A 14,495-nucleotide genomic window follows, 5' to 3' on the forward strand; every position below is an offset into this window, starting at 1 on the left:
GTAGGAGCCAACATGGATCTTTTCCGTTCCACATCATGACATCTGAGGGAGGGGCTGGACCCCAAATTAGCTCTTGGTTCACCTTCACTCCCTGTCGCGGCCATTACGCAACATGCTTGCATGAGGGAAGCAGCAAATTTATCATGGTGGGCGTTTCAAAAGCCGCAAGATGCCTCTGTCCTGGTCGGCGTAGAGTGATTAACAGGGACAAACAAGAGTGACCAAACATTCCAATGACGGCATGCTCAACCGGCGAAGCGAGAAACCGCAAAAGGAGCATTGCTACCGGCCATCCCTGTTTCATGATCTCATTGGGGACACCGCCAGTGCGTCCCGGCCGTGCTGCGCCATGATTGCTGCGTCAAGGCCTCGGATCACAGCAAACAGCATGGTCTAAACTCTGAAGATGTCAACGCCACTTGGACTGCCTCGGCGCTTGTCTAGCCAGATAAGTGCTACAAGCGGGGGCACTCACTGATCCACGTGAGCTATTCTCGGACCTCAACACGTCGAACGTCGTCGTTTTTAGCGGTCAGGGAAAGGTCCGTGTCTACCTAGGTACCTACCTAGGTACTGTACGTAGGGCTGATGTAGTGGAGCGAAGCACGAAGGTGTCGACTGGTTCCTGACGGTCCATCGTTTGCCGTCACCGCGATAAACCAAGAACCAGGTGCCTTACATATTCTAATCTTAAATACGAGAACCCGAATACTCTTCTTAAAGCAGCAGAGGGAATTTGTTACAACTGCCGTCGACATGCATTGTCTTTACCCGTTGACGACCCTGCATATCCGACCTCTTTGTTGGTTCAGCTTTCGTTTGGCGTTGGGTTGGCGTTGGCCAAGGCTTGTCGGGAAGAGCTGGGGTGGTTCGTAGTTACAACGGCAGAGAGAGACCTGCATCAAAGTGGGTAGGGGACAAGCTGATGACGCCAGAGAAAACAGGCTGAGCTCCCTGTTCTTCCTCAGTCCTGCTCTGCAATCTATAAGCAGGTCGAAGTTTCGCCGGGTTCATCGACAGTCGGGGGCGACATCGGATTTCGTTCAGCTTCCGTCAGCCCAAATCGTGGTGGGAAAGGGGCGCATCAGCTTCGTGAATAAGGAGAAAAGGGGACATTGAGTGATGGCCATTCTTAGACGAGCTTGAGTTCTCCGGCGTGATTGTTGACGAACAGTATGGCGCCACATCGTTTAGGCTCGGCTTCTGTCATGGAGTGACGACGCGGTGGAATGCTCGCGAATGGATGAGGGAGTGGTTCGAGGCGTTCAGATTCGCCTTTTCGCTGTTAGCGCCACCAGCCCGCACATGTGGCTCCTGTGGGCTGGCTTGCCGCTCGTCGGAAGCCTATGTCTAAGCTTGGAAACCTTGGGACACCTGAAGCTTGACAGCTGAGGAACACTGCCCCCAGGTGGCCCCCCCTCTTTGCAGCCCTACCCCCGTCAGTCACAATCAAGAATCCTCGTCGCATCATCTTTTCCTACTTGTACCCGGCTATAAGACCAGCAGGGCCCTCGCCCCATGGCAGTCACATCGTTAGCTGCCGCATTCTTTCTTCCTCAAGCCACCTGAACGCGCCATTCGCCATCCATCCGTCAGCGTCTGCTGCTATCACAAGTCGCGTCGGCCGCTCCTTGCCGCAATAAGAACTTGAACATTGCCCTGCTTTAAGTGTACTGCTCTGGTAAATATCACCATCCTCATCTCGAGATGCTCTCTTTTTCGCGCGACCCCAACAAAAGCCCTCATCATCTAATCAGTTCGCCTTTAGGTGAATAATTCGTACAACCACGCACAATGGAGATTCCCGGCGTTCTCAAGCTGGCCCTTTTTGGCGGCATTGCTCTGTTCGACATCATTTCGTTAGGCCTTCTGGCATACGGTGCGTAATATTCCCATGGAGTCAGACTCGACTTGGGAAATCCCATTTTGGACGCCCTGCTCACTTGTGATAATTTCACACAGTTGTTAATTCGACGAGTGGCAACGCCTACTATGGTTGGGGTTACTCGCACCACGTCAGCTCTCCGTCTCAGGTCAACTTCATGCTCTTCAACACCATCTGGACCATCCTTGTCCTAGTCTACCTTGGCGTTTTCCCTCGTTTCCTGTCTTCCCTGTACCATAGCATCATTGCTCTAGCTTTACTGGGTATCAGCACTCTCTTCTGGTTTGCCGGCTCCATTGCCCTTGCCGCTTTCCTTGGTGCTGGCACCTGCAGCGGCAATAATGCTTTCTGTAGCACCTACAGATCAGCACAGGCTGCTACGGCCTTTGGCTTCTTCATCTGGGCCATGTTCACAGCCCTTACTGTCTTTGAGCTACTCGCCCTCCTCAAACACGGCTTCAGGAAGGGCGCTAATGCCGACAGCACTGGCAACCAAATGACCACTCAGACCGCTCAGACTTATCCTGGGGCCTAGGATCCCGAACGAAGCCCCTAGTACACATCATACTGTATCCTGATCTCGAGCGATTATAACGAGATATAATTGGTCACTGTCAAACAGAAGCATTGTCAATAATCAGTATGGCGTCTTGCACATTTTGGATTTTTTTGGTCTTCTTTATTTTCCCTGGATATGGTTCGTGCAGTGCTTGGTAATTGTACTTTGGAGCTAGTGTACGGAGGAGATTGATACCCTCGCTGGAATTGGTTCCGTGGCGAAAACAACATTAGGCACGAGAAGCTGGCAGAGTGGACGTTGCAAGTCTGGACATGAAATTTATGCGATGCAATGGGTAACGGGGCCCTTTTTGGTTCGTCACTTAGGGGTTCGGTTTTATCGGGGCTTCGAGATTTCAAAAGATTCAGCGACACATAATATCCGAAGTGATCTTTTCTTTTCCCCCTTTAATTTTTCTTTGAGATGGAATTCTGGCCCCAAAATATGCCGAGTGTGATGTCATGGTGCCCTCGTCGCCTCGACACACCCAACACTTATTTGGTGACGTCCTGCGCAATCTCCCAGCTGTGTCCGGCCGGATCATCAAACGTCACAGTCCTCAAACCCCAAGGTTTCACCTCTGGACCCGACAAGAACGTGACCCCCTTGGACCGCAGCTTCGCCATGGCAGCATCAAGATCATCCACCCAGATGCTCAGCTGGAACCGCTTACCTGCCTCGGGCGGCGCAACCTTGGCCGGCTGCACAAGTTCCTCCGCTGCAGACGCCGCAAGCAAATTGATAATGAGGTTATTAAACTTGACGGCGCACGATTCGGCATCCTCACTGAGCACGCGCGCCCCAAAAACTTCCGTATAGAAGGCCTTGGAGGCCGCCAGGTTCTCGGTCAAGAGGGACATGGCGGAAATGGTGAGCAGCGGTTCTGTAAACGTGGCGGTGGCCATGACGGAGGGGGTCGACTGAAGATATATGAAAGTGTGCAACAAAACGATGGTTGTGTCGATGCTTCCGACGTGGAGTGTCCTCTGATCTAATGAGATGATGGGGAAACCAACGCTGCACCAAAGCCAGAGAAGTGTATTTTATATGATTCTCAAGAGTAACCAGCTTGATGAGAGTCGGCATAGCATAACTCACATTCATGTTACTATTTTTCACGCCTGTGGCGCTTCGCTGCCTGGCTGTCAACGTCAAAGCCGCCAATAGGCCGCCCGCTGACCAGGCGCATCCAAAAGGTGGCGCTTGAGCTTCACGGGGCGATTGTTCCCATTGCAGCATGGTATGGCTTCACTCGTGATGGGCAGCCAATTACGTTGTGTGCTGGAAGGGCAGCTCAACAACCACTATAAGACACATACCTTTCCTGGCAGAAATAGCCTGGGGCTTCGTTGCTTGACGTTGCACCATAAGGCACTGACGATTGGCATCCAGGTTGCGAAATTATATCAAGGCGGTGGATCATTGTCGTGAATTATTTTTCTGCGTTATTCTAACAGGACCACGGTGTTGTCACAAGAGCCCCAGTTTGTATGCAGCTTCCGTATTCGTTTTCTTTTGTGTGTGTGGTGTCTAATCTAAGGAGTGATTGGTTCCTGAAGAGTTTCTAAGTTTGGACTAAATGAGTAGAAGCTTGAACTTGATTGCCGGCTACTAATAACTTTCTTGGATAGCACATCACATAAAACCCCTCACATAAATTGGTCAGTTTGGAACAAAGAGCCTCGGCACAAATTTATGAAGGTACCGTCGACATATAACAGAGAATCAAAGCCCTGCTGATCCTGATTATAGGACTTCTTGCCTCACGACTGATAGTCCAACGTTTACTCCGTATTAAGATCGCGCTCCAATAGACAGTGAGCGCCACCCCGGTGTGGACTTCATCTTGGACACGGCGCATACTACCGTGTGACAAAGAGTATTTAACCAGACTAGGTACTCTGTACATGGCTTTTATTCTATATACTTGATATACCACCTTGCTTTAGTGTATTGTATTCTGCCGCAGACTGTATTGTATCTGCCAATGAGGTTAAATGAGGCGAGACCAGCAGGATTCAAGCACTTGCATGGAGCTGGACAGAACTCTCTCGATCCAAAGTCGGACTACCGGACACGAATCAACAATAATACTCCGTACTTGGTTATAACAACAACAGCAAGATGACTTGTTCCTGGATCATCTCGTCAACGATCGATTTCTGCCCCACAGAAGCTTCTGAGTGGTTTCAATGTTTTGCCGGCTTGTGGCGCCGGCCCCTTCCAGCCTCCCGGTTTTCAATGCGCCAGCCTCTCTGGACTTTGGGACGTGGCTCCACTGAAACCAGGGACCCAGTCGCGCCTTGATTGTGGTAGAACGGGTTACTGCATCAAGAAGACGAGGCGCTTGAGTGCACAAGTACGGAGTAGTGTCACTGGTGCTCCGGGAACAACACCCCCAGGAACAATACTGAAAGGCGCGGGTATGTACGGAGTAATGCATATTAGGTACATGTACGGAGTACTCCGTAGTCGTTGACTGCTTCAAGTCAGGCTCCGTCCCGGTGCCTCTTTTTCTGTTATTAACTGAGCATCGCAACGGCAACGCTCCGTAGTTCCTACCCTGGTTTTGGGCGGACGTGCGTCACCCTACCCCGCCGGACCACCCACCACACCCGAAGCCACAAGGTTGATGCTGGTGCCGGCCCTTACTTAGCTCAAGCTCCAAGCTTGGGCCGCAACAGGTGCATGTGGACGCAAAATAAACATTGAGAGTCATCTCTCGCTGAACCGACTTTGAGAATCTTGACAGTTGACAATTGCATTTGCTCTTCAAACAATGCCCGATGCCCGGTGCTTCCGGTTGGCTTGACCTAGGTGCGCGCAGCTGCAGCTTGCTTCGTACATACGGAGTACATTAAGAGAAAACGTGCAGGAGCGGGTGGATCCCATCGCACGCCCAACCACCTCTCTTTCTTGTATCGTTGATCCATGCAGGCCGCCAGGACGAGACAAGGTCTGGCGAATCTATGCGCATTCTGGCCCTTGCATCTAGAGCAGTCAGTCTTTCCCAGCCAACCAGCCCGTCCAATTAGTTAGTTTATTGTTTTTACCGAGTAGATCGGCTTCGATTGTTACTTTATAATAGGTGTGCCTTCGTCGGTGATCCCCCCCCTCCCCGCCCTGATTCTTCATGTTTCTCTCTATGCATTCCTGACATCCCTCCCACCTTGCCACGTTGTTTTGTGTCATCATCCAAAACTCAAGACGCAGCTTGGGTTCCTTGGAACCATTTGCCCATCATGATATTCGCTATGGTCTTTGTGTGCACTCGCATCTCTCAAATCGTCACTCTGGTAAGCCGCCGCAATACTTTTAATGCGCGTCATAATCTATCCGCATCCGCCAGTCATGCTAACCTGCGTCTCCAGATTCCGCCCATGGGCATGCTCGCCTGGTTCATCAACATCTTCATCAGCCACAATGCCCTGACACCCGACTCAATCCTCATCCTCTTTATTTTTGTCGTTCTTGCTCTTGCCTGGGCCGTCTTCACCCTCTTCAGTTACCACCGCTCGTCTGCCAACGCTCACTTCATATGTCTGGTCGACCTTGGCTTCATGGGTGCCCTCATTGCTGGCGTCTATGAAATGCGAGGAATTGCAGATGCAAACTGCTCCAACCCCGACTCAAGCTCCGTGTGGTATGCTCCGAATCACATCCCCGTCCCAAACTGGGGCTGGCAGACGGACAAGCCCTGCTCCATGCTCAAGGCCAGCTGGGCGTTTGCCATTATGAACATCATCTTCTTCGCGACCACGGCTCTTGCCGCATATAGCCACGGCGACCACATGGCTTACGAAGGCCGCGGCGCATATGTTGTAGAGCGCCGCCACCACCACCACCACTCCAGCCGCCACAGCCATCGTCACCGAAGCCGTTCTGGTGGATCCCGCCACAGCAGCCATCGAAGCCCGCACTCTCACCGCCGAGTCTACGTTTGAGGCGCCTTGTGCAACTTGCGCTTACAAGAACCTGCCACTGGAGTCATGAAATTTGCCGCGGCCAATAGATGAGCCGATTTTGCGAAACGATCCATTCATTCAGAGCATGCCGTGCCTGGGGTTTGACAAAACGAAGCGACCACCCGCCGCGCCGCAGCTTGCCTGCTTGCTCTGGTCACTGACTATGGCACGGCAAGGCCGCAAGTGCGGCAGCTGACGGTTCCATACACAATTATGTCACGTCTTGTGTCTGGCGTCTGACGGAGGACTGCCGAGAGAAATTCATTTGTATATGATGCTCTGTGACGGCGTTCCGAGAGACTGGCCCACATGATGTAATGTTCTAATTGACTACTGCTATCGATCGATCCCCCTTGTTTGGCAACAACAACCTCCTCTCCGCTTATGTCTTCTCTCGTCAACGAACCGCCTTTGAAAGTCCGCTTATATGTTGGAAGCAAAATTCAGTATTACGCGCAAAACAGATGTCTGCGGTGCGCTCTGTTTGTTCTGGGCTGTATATGTTTCTATAGTCGGTGGGTGGATCGTGTGTGGATGCTTGCTTGGATACCCCATGCTTTTATATGCCCGCGATATCGAATGTGAATATAAACGTCAGCGAATATGCAATGTCAAATATCTCATTTATGCAATGAATTCGTTGAAACGTCTCAAATATCCTTGGTATCATAAACTACAGTTGCCTAATGCCGTGATTCATCCTCACCCACATGATAACCCCGTGCAACTCCACTACGACCTTCCTCGATCAGTGTACTCGCTTCTTGGTCGAAATCCGTCCCCAACCCTTGCCATGTCCTATTGGATCGCAAATACTCAGCCCCCGGACTAGCTACACCGTTGATACTAGCCAATTCGCCAACAACTCTCTTTGCAACGGCGTTGGACTGTCCTCGACTGGTATTTCCAGCCTCGATACCTTCGCTGCCCTCTTCATTCGTGCTAGAACTCCGCACAGGGAGCTGCATCGGTCTGCTGTGACTAATGAGCTTGCCTGTCCGCAAGTCAAACTGCGGCGGTAGGGATTCCTGCCCTTCCACGCCACCCTCCACGTCCTCCTCTGCTGGCGCAGAATCCTCTTGTCCCCGTGATGCGTGGCCCTCTTGAGAAGCCTCAGCTTCTTGCTTGAGCTTTTCAATGCCTCCCCACCATTCGCCGCCCCATATTCTCTCCTCCTCGCCCATAAGTGCGACCTCCATTTCAAACGGCGTGACGACGGGCCGCCAGTATCCAACATCGTCCTCGATCAGTCCACTCTCCCAGCAGCCAATCACTACCCAGCCTTCTATTTCTGCAAAGTTTGCCAGCTTTGCCGGGTTCAGCTTGCCCACCACAACCGTGTAGCTCTTCTTGCCGGCCTGTGCAATCTTTTTCCGCAGCAGGTCGATGGAAGCCAGGTAATTCGAGACGGAGAGGGTGTTGACCAAGATGCCCACGACGCCGGCGGAGGCCAGGGACAGGACCCGCGCGAACCGTCGACGGAGTAGACCCGCCGCCCTGAACGTCGGGTTGTCAACCGCCGCCGACGACGAGTCCGTCGAAAGCACATGCAGCGACGCAAAACGAGTGTGCAGCGCCAGTAACAACGACGTGGGCGGATCGGAAATGTGAAACAGCGCATGCGACCGGACGGCCTCGTCTGTCATTTCTGGCCCTTCAATCCTCCGATTGGGTATCAGGGCCGCTGGGTCTCGGGCCACGCTTGTCCCCAGGACGTTTGTGTACCCGGACTCTTTCAACTTGTGCACAATGGCATCCACGTGGTCCTGGTACGTCAGGTCCGCCATGACGACGACCTTGCTTGTCTTGTCGGCGAACTCGGCGCCAAACTTTGCGACAACGGCGCCGTGGTCGAGCGTGTGCGACGTGTAGACGTGAATGACGGGCAGTCGGCTCGTCGGGCTCAGACACGTCCTGCCATAGTGCACCACGACCTCTGCCTCCGCGTGCTCGGCGGCGATTTCGTCCACGCAGCACGCGCTGTAGCTCGTGTCGGCCAGGATGTGAATCCGCGTCGTGTCGTCGGCCAGTTGGGCGTCTAGCAGTTGCACGACACGCGGCGCATCGACGAGCATGTGGTCTGGGAACTGGAGCGCAATCTTCTTCCACCCCGCCTGGCGGATTTGGCTGGCCGTGCTGCCGACTTCGTACATCGACCGCAGTTCATCGTCTGACAGGGTGGACTTTGGCAGCGATTCGGCGGCGGGCACTTCGAGAATGTGGTCGTCGGGCGTGGATAGGACTGGCGCGGCGGCGAGTTCAGAGGCCATGGTTCTCTCTACTTCGGGACTATGTCAGTCCCTTGCGGCCGCGGTACGAAACTCTCGCCAAGGGGCCGAGTTCGACATTGGTAAAGTTTAGCATCGGACGATGGTTATTTTTTTTTTGGCGGGGTGGTGGACCCTGTGTGAATGCGGGGTGCATGTGCGGGTTTCTGCTTCTTCTGCTAGATGCAGTGGGTGCGGATTTGGGATTGTGCGTGGCTGCGGGTGAGCAATCCAGTGCACCAGATTGGTTCGGCGGTCTCGAGAAACTTTGTGAGCAAGTGAGCCCAGCCATGTCAGACCAGACCCGTTTGACAGCAAAGCGGCAGTCTGTATGATTCGAGACTTGTCGTTCTGACATGCCAATTTTTTGCCCCGGGAGACAAATACGACGGAAATGGGTTGACATTTTGCATTTGTGCGGAGGGAATGTCAATGGGACCTTTGCGCAGGCGTCCGACCGCTAGTCGTTCCGAACCGGCACAACTTCAACGTCTGTTACCCCGCGCCTTCTTATTCGCTTCGCGTCGGGTTGTGTCCATCGTTGGGATAAATTGAACCTGGCTATTCGGTGAGGCCACCCTCGTGAGGTTGTCATCTTTGCTCAGGTGCGACAGCCGGCACCTTTGGCTTGAACTAATATTTGCCCATCTCTCCTAGTCGACTCCATTTTGGCCAGTTTATTCGTTCATACGCCCACCGATCACGAGTTCGCAGCCGCACTCATGACGTTCAATTCGCTCTTCCATGGTAGTGGTGAGCTACTCGCCAGGGGTTGGACAAGCATTGGACACGGACTCGGCATAAGCTCGATATGCGACTGGCCCTCCTCTGGATTGCAACGCTTCGAGTCAGCTGAACACACTTGACGAAATGGCCTTCTCATTGGTTCCGGTCAACCCAGAGTTGCAGGGCTATTGGAATTAGGCCAAAGACACCAGACGCTTCACCTTCCACTTCGCAACAAATGCCGTTGCAAACAAAGGACTGGTTTGCCGGCCCTGCAGATCACCACAATGAAGCCGAACTGACCCCGGTGGGATTGCACCGAAACCACCCTTATCATGAACTACGCGCTTTACTAGGATTTCGGCCCGTGCAGATGCCGCTGATATCGGGCGGATTATGGGACTTTGTCTGCACCGCAGACCAGCCAGGAAGCTCGGCTCGTCACTTTTGTTCTCCAGCAGATCTCTGAACCCTGGTCACGGACCGACGCTATCTTAACTCGCCGCATTTAAGTCGCCACGAGGTTGCATGCTTACGCATCATGGGGGGGAAATTGGTGTATAAAGGCGTGCTTGCACGCTGCTCACCTCGATTACAACGAGGCCGTGGGCCGATACCAGCCATTGTTACCCTCCTGAGACACTGTTTATACTGAAGTTGTATCTGGTTGTCACGGGGGTCATGCACGCGCTGCTATGGGAGTCGCGAGACATAATTTCCTTCGGAAGACTGAAGTCGTCGTGAATTTGAGGAATTGTACCCGTCTCCTTTCCCAATTGTGTCACTTTATATTTGACAAGCTGCTGCCCTTGACTTGCTTCCAATTCAACCTGTCTTGGTACTTCTTGTGTAATATTACTTGGCCAGTTATACATTATTGGTTCAGTTGAGAGGTTTATAATGCACAGCCTAAGGTCTCTGTTTGTCATTCCCGGCGCTCTAGCCCTTGCAACAAGACAATTCCCAACCAAAAGCTTGGCCTTGAATGACACACTCACCGTCCAAGGTCATCCAGATCTGGTCGTTCCCCCGGAGTCCAGGGAAGCTGTAATCCAGGGTCTCTGCGACGACGGGGGATTCGACGAGAACCCTCCGCCTCCTCTGCCCCAACGAGCAACCGCAGAAGACCTCAAGTTCCAGCCCGCTCTCGACTTCGACACGGACAGCTGCTACAACGTGCCTGCAATCGGCCCCGACGGGCATATCGACCAAGGCCGGTCTCGCCATGAAACCAACACGGAAGGCTGCCGGGACGAATACGACCTGGACCACAGCAACGTCTACTCCCGCCAGCGCTGCAACAACGGCTGGTGCGCGTACCTATACGACTACTTCTTCGAGAAGGACGTTGGCGACCGCATCTGTATCGGCCACCAGTACGACTGGGAGCATCTGCAGGTGTGGACGAGGGACGGCGTGCCGCAGTTCGGGTGCGCCTCCGCCCACGGCAAATACGACGCGCGCCTCTGGAAGGACATTCCCAAGGAGGGCAACCACATGAAGGCCGTCTACAACAAGGACGGCGCCATCGGGACGCACTACTTTCGCTTCTCAATGGGTGCCGGCGACGAACCGCCAGAGAACCACAAGCACGTCTGGTGGAGGTCGGCGCTCATCTCATACAACGGCTTCCCACGCGTCGAATTGCGAGATAAACTGGTCGCCTACGACTTTGGCGCTGCGGATATTGCCATCTCGGATGCCGCTTTCGCATGGAACCTGGAGTCGTGTGCGGGCAGGATGAAGGACCAGTTTGGAGACTTTGCGTTTGACTATAACTTGGACGACGGGTCTCCCGGCACGCCTATATAGGAACAAGTGTTTGATTGCGTGCAAGGATAAAGGCGTCCTTCAATCGGTGGTGGAAACGAGCATACTGCATCCTGCCCATATCGATTCAACTAGGCCTTCCTATACGATGTAAGCGAGTGTCGGGGGTGTATATTTTTTGCCTGCATAATACTGTATATAAGGAACGTGGAGTATATGATCTTACCGGCATATTAGACAAAATATACGACATGCCTATTTATGTACACGCTCTAGAAGGTTGCTGATTCGTCCTTGTAGTCCGGCCGGACTTGAATGCAGAAAAATACACTCGTATTTGCATGGATATAAGATGCGCGCGTGATCCGTGAAGCCAAACGACGCTGTTATGGCCATGGGTGTAGATACCGGCAGGTGGCTGGCCGAGCCCTGATCAATCTCCTCAACGAGCACACCAATATGGGCCTTTGACATGGATATTCTTGAAACCTTAACGGTAGGGGCTTAAAGGATGTACCAAGTGCAAAATCATCTATGAGAACCAGTCTCTTGAGGAAGTAGCTCAAGTGGATAAGGACGGCATGGTCGACTTTGGCTTACAGCTCTAACGTTGTCTGTCAGCCTCTTGTGCAAGCTCTTGACCAGAGTTTGAGCTTGACCATTCATCTTTCCGCCGACTACCGATAACGGCACTTGTTATGGGCTTGCGAAATCAGTATAGCGAAGCAAAATTGCCCAGTCGACGCGCATCAGCAACCCCAGGTGATCGACAGGGTGCAGTTGGAGCTGCGGCGTCGGGATTTATGCTGTGTCGATTGCCGAGTTCCCACGAGGTTGATGGCCAAGCGTTGTCCGACCTGTTATTGCAAAATCGCTTTGTGGAAGGATTGCGAATTTTGCCGAGGCCGCGCATTAAACACTCTAATCCGCTCGCAGTCTCACTCCTTAAGGGTTTTTATTAGGGTGTAAAAGGTCCACGGGTACCCGTGTGGGTTACTTACTCGTGGGCTTTAGGTAAGTATAGGTAAGAAAAAAAGACTGCGTGTTTTGACGTTGGTCCCAAGTATTGGGATGCTCACAAGGACGGGAAAGGACAGTAGGGAATCCTGTTAGAAGGGGATGAACCGGACACACAGAGCAAACTGTGCAGAAATTTTTGCCAAATTCATTTCCCCTTGAGGCTCCGACAACATATTCCCCTCTACGAGGCTGTGGAGGCCCCCCGTATAACCCGGTAGTGAATCATCAATACTTCTTTTCAAGTAGAGTTTCAGTAGTCACACATGTATTATTTATTCACCGAAATTTGCATATTGACACTCATCCTTGGCACATCATACATTGCTGGAGCCTTGTCTGCTGTGAGGGGATGTGTCTGGCGTCCAATGAATTCACTGGTGTAACCCAACACCTCGGTTGTGTAACTTCATGCGGCGGTATCTGCTGACTTGACGACACGCCTCTTTGGGTGACTCTCGACCCTTTGCGAAGACGTGGGCATTCCGTCATTGCATAAAAGACAACCTTTGTCCGTGCACATTCCTCTGCACCCCAGGTAGCTATTCCGACTTAAATCCCTCGAGCTCAAGGCCTACACACCCCGGGGATAATCCAAGTTGCCAGCAGAGGAAATTGCCATGGCCACCTCTGACCAAGGTCGGCATTTCCTGGCTGGCAAGACCATCGTCGTAGCTGGTGCTGGCATCGCCGGCCTTGCCTTTGCAATAGCCCTCCGAAAACAATGGAAGCACAGCCAAAATCCACCCACCATCATCATATATGATGGCGACAGCCCCGACTCGGACGCGTGGAGACAAGGGCAAAACTACACCTTTTCGATATCAGGATACAGCGAGGCCGGCGGGCTTGTCGCCCTCAAGAAGCTCGGCATCGTTGACACTGTTTTCTCAAGTGCAGTTTCTGGGATAGACGGCTCTGGGTCGTTCACTATCTGGAGCCCAGACTGGGGGGAGCGTTTTCGTTCACAGCGGCCGCCGATTGCAGGACTGCCTACACCCAGTATTCGCATCGTCCGGAAGGAACTCAGGCGTATTCTAACAGACGAGTGGGCGTCCTTTGAAAACAGCAGCATCCATTGGGGCACGCAATGCGTAAATGTTGAAAAGGCTCCCAGTGGCAGACTCAAAGTATACTTGAGGGAAATCAGGGAAGGAGAAGAGGCTGAAGAAGCCCATACCGAATGTGATGTATTGATCGCCGCGGATGGGGCAAACAGCAAAATACGAAAAGTGCTCCGTCCACATGACGGCTTGGGGTACATCGGCGCCGTTCTACGAGGAGGACTGGCTACATTCCCAGAGGGTGTTCCCAGCCCGGTAGACAAGGACTGGGGCTTCGTCATGGGCAGCACAGGCGTGACATGCTTCATATCGCCGGTAGATAGGAATACAGTCATCTGGGCGGTCGGCAACCTAGAGACGGAACCAATCAAGGAGCTCACGCGCGAACAAGGCAAAGAGGAGCGTCGTGCGGTAGTCGACCAGGCCGCCGCGCTGGGTCACATCTTCCACGAGCCCTTCCCTACAATGACGAGGCAAACCGACCCCGAGTCGGTCCTATGTATCAACGGCCGAGACAAGCAGCCCTTTCGGCACGACGATGTTTTCGACATGCCCGTGGTTTTCATCGGCGACAGCAACCACGCTCTGAGTCCCTTTGCCGGCTTCGGCGCAAATTTAGCCCTTTCTGATGCATGCGATTTGGCGGAACAGCTGTGCCAGTCTCACGAATCGCTGGCCAGGGCGGTGGAGGCGTATGATCAAATCAGTGAGCCCCGTGCGAGGAGGATATGGACTGAGTCACGGAAAAATCTGAGGGCGGGACATAGCACTGGGGTTCGACATTGGTGGTTCGCGTGTCTCTTGTGCGTCGGGAATTGGGTGAGTTGGATTCTCGGCAAGGTCCGTAGATGACGAGTTGGAGGCGTAGACCTGTAGAGAGTAGCATGTTAATTAGCAGTTTTATTTGGGTTGCTGGGGTTATGTACATGTGCTTCGTGAGTGAGTTGCTGACCCGAGCGTCCTGACGCTGACAATTTGGGTGAACAAGGATCAAAGCCGAGGGCTTGAGGTAGCTAGACAGTGATGATGTTGAAATTGACACGGCATGGCTAAACCTGCGACGCTTTTAACCGCCACCACTGCAATGATGGCAAATCACCAGAATTTTTGTCCAGGGCTTCTACATCGACAGGGTAGCGCTGTACGCGGCGCGGGTGCGGAGGATACGGGCGGGCAGGCACGACCCCGGCTCCTACCCACTTTACACGGGACGCGCCCTACGCGACGCGCTACTTCGAAATT

General features: G+C 53.1%; 6 protein-coding genes across 6 annotated transcripts; 4 read left to right on the top strand and 2 right to left on the bottom strand.

Moving 5' to 3' along the window:
* Positions 1–1,794: 1,794 nt before the first annotated feature.
* J3458_012895 (uncharacterized protein) lies at positions 1,795–2,420 on the top strand (the record flags this gene model as incomplete). The annotated part of the gene is made up of 2 exons (XM_007810510.1): positions 1,795–1,879; positions 1,963–2,420. The coding sequence occupies 2 exons, from the start codon at positions 1,795–1,797 to the stop codon at positions 2,418–2,420; spliced, it is 543 nt and encodes a 180-aa protein (XP_007808701.1).
* Positions 2,421–2,938: 518 nt separating this feature from the next.
* On the bottom strand, positions 2,939–3,349 carry J3458_012896 (uncharacterized protein; the record flags this gene model as incomplete). The annotated part of the gene is made up of 1 exon (XM_007810509.2): positions 2,939–3,349. One exon carries the CDS (start codon positions 3,347–3,349, stop codon positions 2,939–2,941), a length of 411 nt encoding a protein of 136 aa, XP_007808700.2.
* A 2,337-nt stretch (positions 3,350–5,686) lies between these two features.
* Positions 5,687–6,388, top strand: J3458_012897 (uncharacterized protein; the record flags this gene model as incomplete). The annotated part of the gene is made up of 2 exons (XM_066120184.1): positions 5,687–5,740; positions 5,816–6,388. 2 exons carry the CDS (start codon positions 5,687–5,689, stop codon positions 6,386–6,388), a joined length of 627 nt encoding a protein of 208 aa, XP_065974819.1.
* A 668-nt stretch (positions 6,389–7,056) lies between these two features.
* On the bottom strand, positions 7,057–9,085 carry DPH2_1 (Diphthamide biosynthesis protein 2). The gene has a single exon (XM_007810507.2). The coding sequence runs from the start codon at positions 8,677–8,679 to the stop codon at positions 7,093–7,095; it is 1,587 nt and encodes a 528-aa protein (XP_007808698.2). The 5' UTR covers positions 8,680–9,085; the 3' UTR covers positions 7,057–7,092.
* A 346-nt stretch (positions 9,086–9,431) lies between these two features.
* J3458_012899 (uncharacterized protein) lies at positions 9,432–11,442 on the top strand. The gene has a single exon (XM_007810506.2). It carries the CDS (start codon positions 10,303–10,305, stop codon positions 11,212–11,214), a length of 912 nt encoding a protein of 303 aa, XP_007808697.1. The 5' UTR covers positions 9,432–10,302; the 3' UTR covers positions 11,215–11,442.
* Positions 11,443–12,515: 1,073 nt separating this feature from the next.
* On the top strand, positions 12,516–14,369 carry J3458_012900 (uncharacterized protein). Its single transcript, XM_066120185.1, has one exon. The coding sequence runs from the start codon at positions 12,810–12,812 to the stop codon at positions 14,103–14,105; it is 1,296 nt and encodes a 431-aa protein (XP_065974820.1). The 5' UTR covers positions 12,516–12,809; the 3' UTR covers positions 14,106–14,369.
* The last annotated feature ends 126 nt before the right edge of the window (positions 14,370–14,495 follow it).

Source organism: Metarhizium acridum (assembly GCF_019434415.1).
Source record: "Metarhizium acridum strain ARSEF 324 chromosome Unknown scaffold_272, whole genome shotgun sequence".
Classification (NCBI taxonomy): Eukaryota; Fungi; Ascomycota; class Sordariomycetes; order Hypocreales; family Clavicipitaceae; genus Metarhizium; species Metarhizium acridum.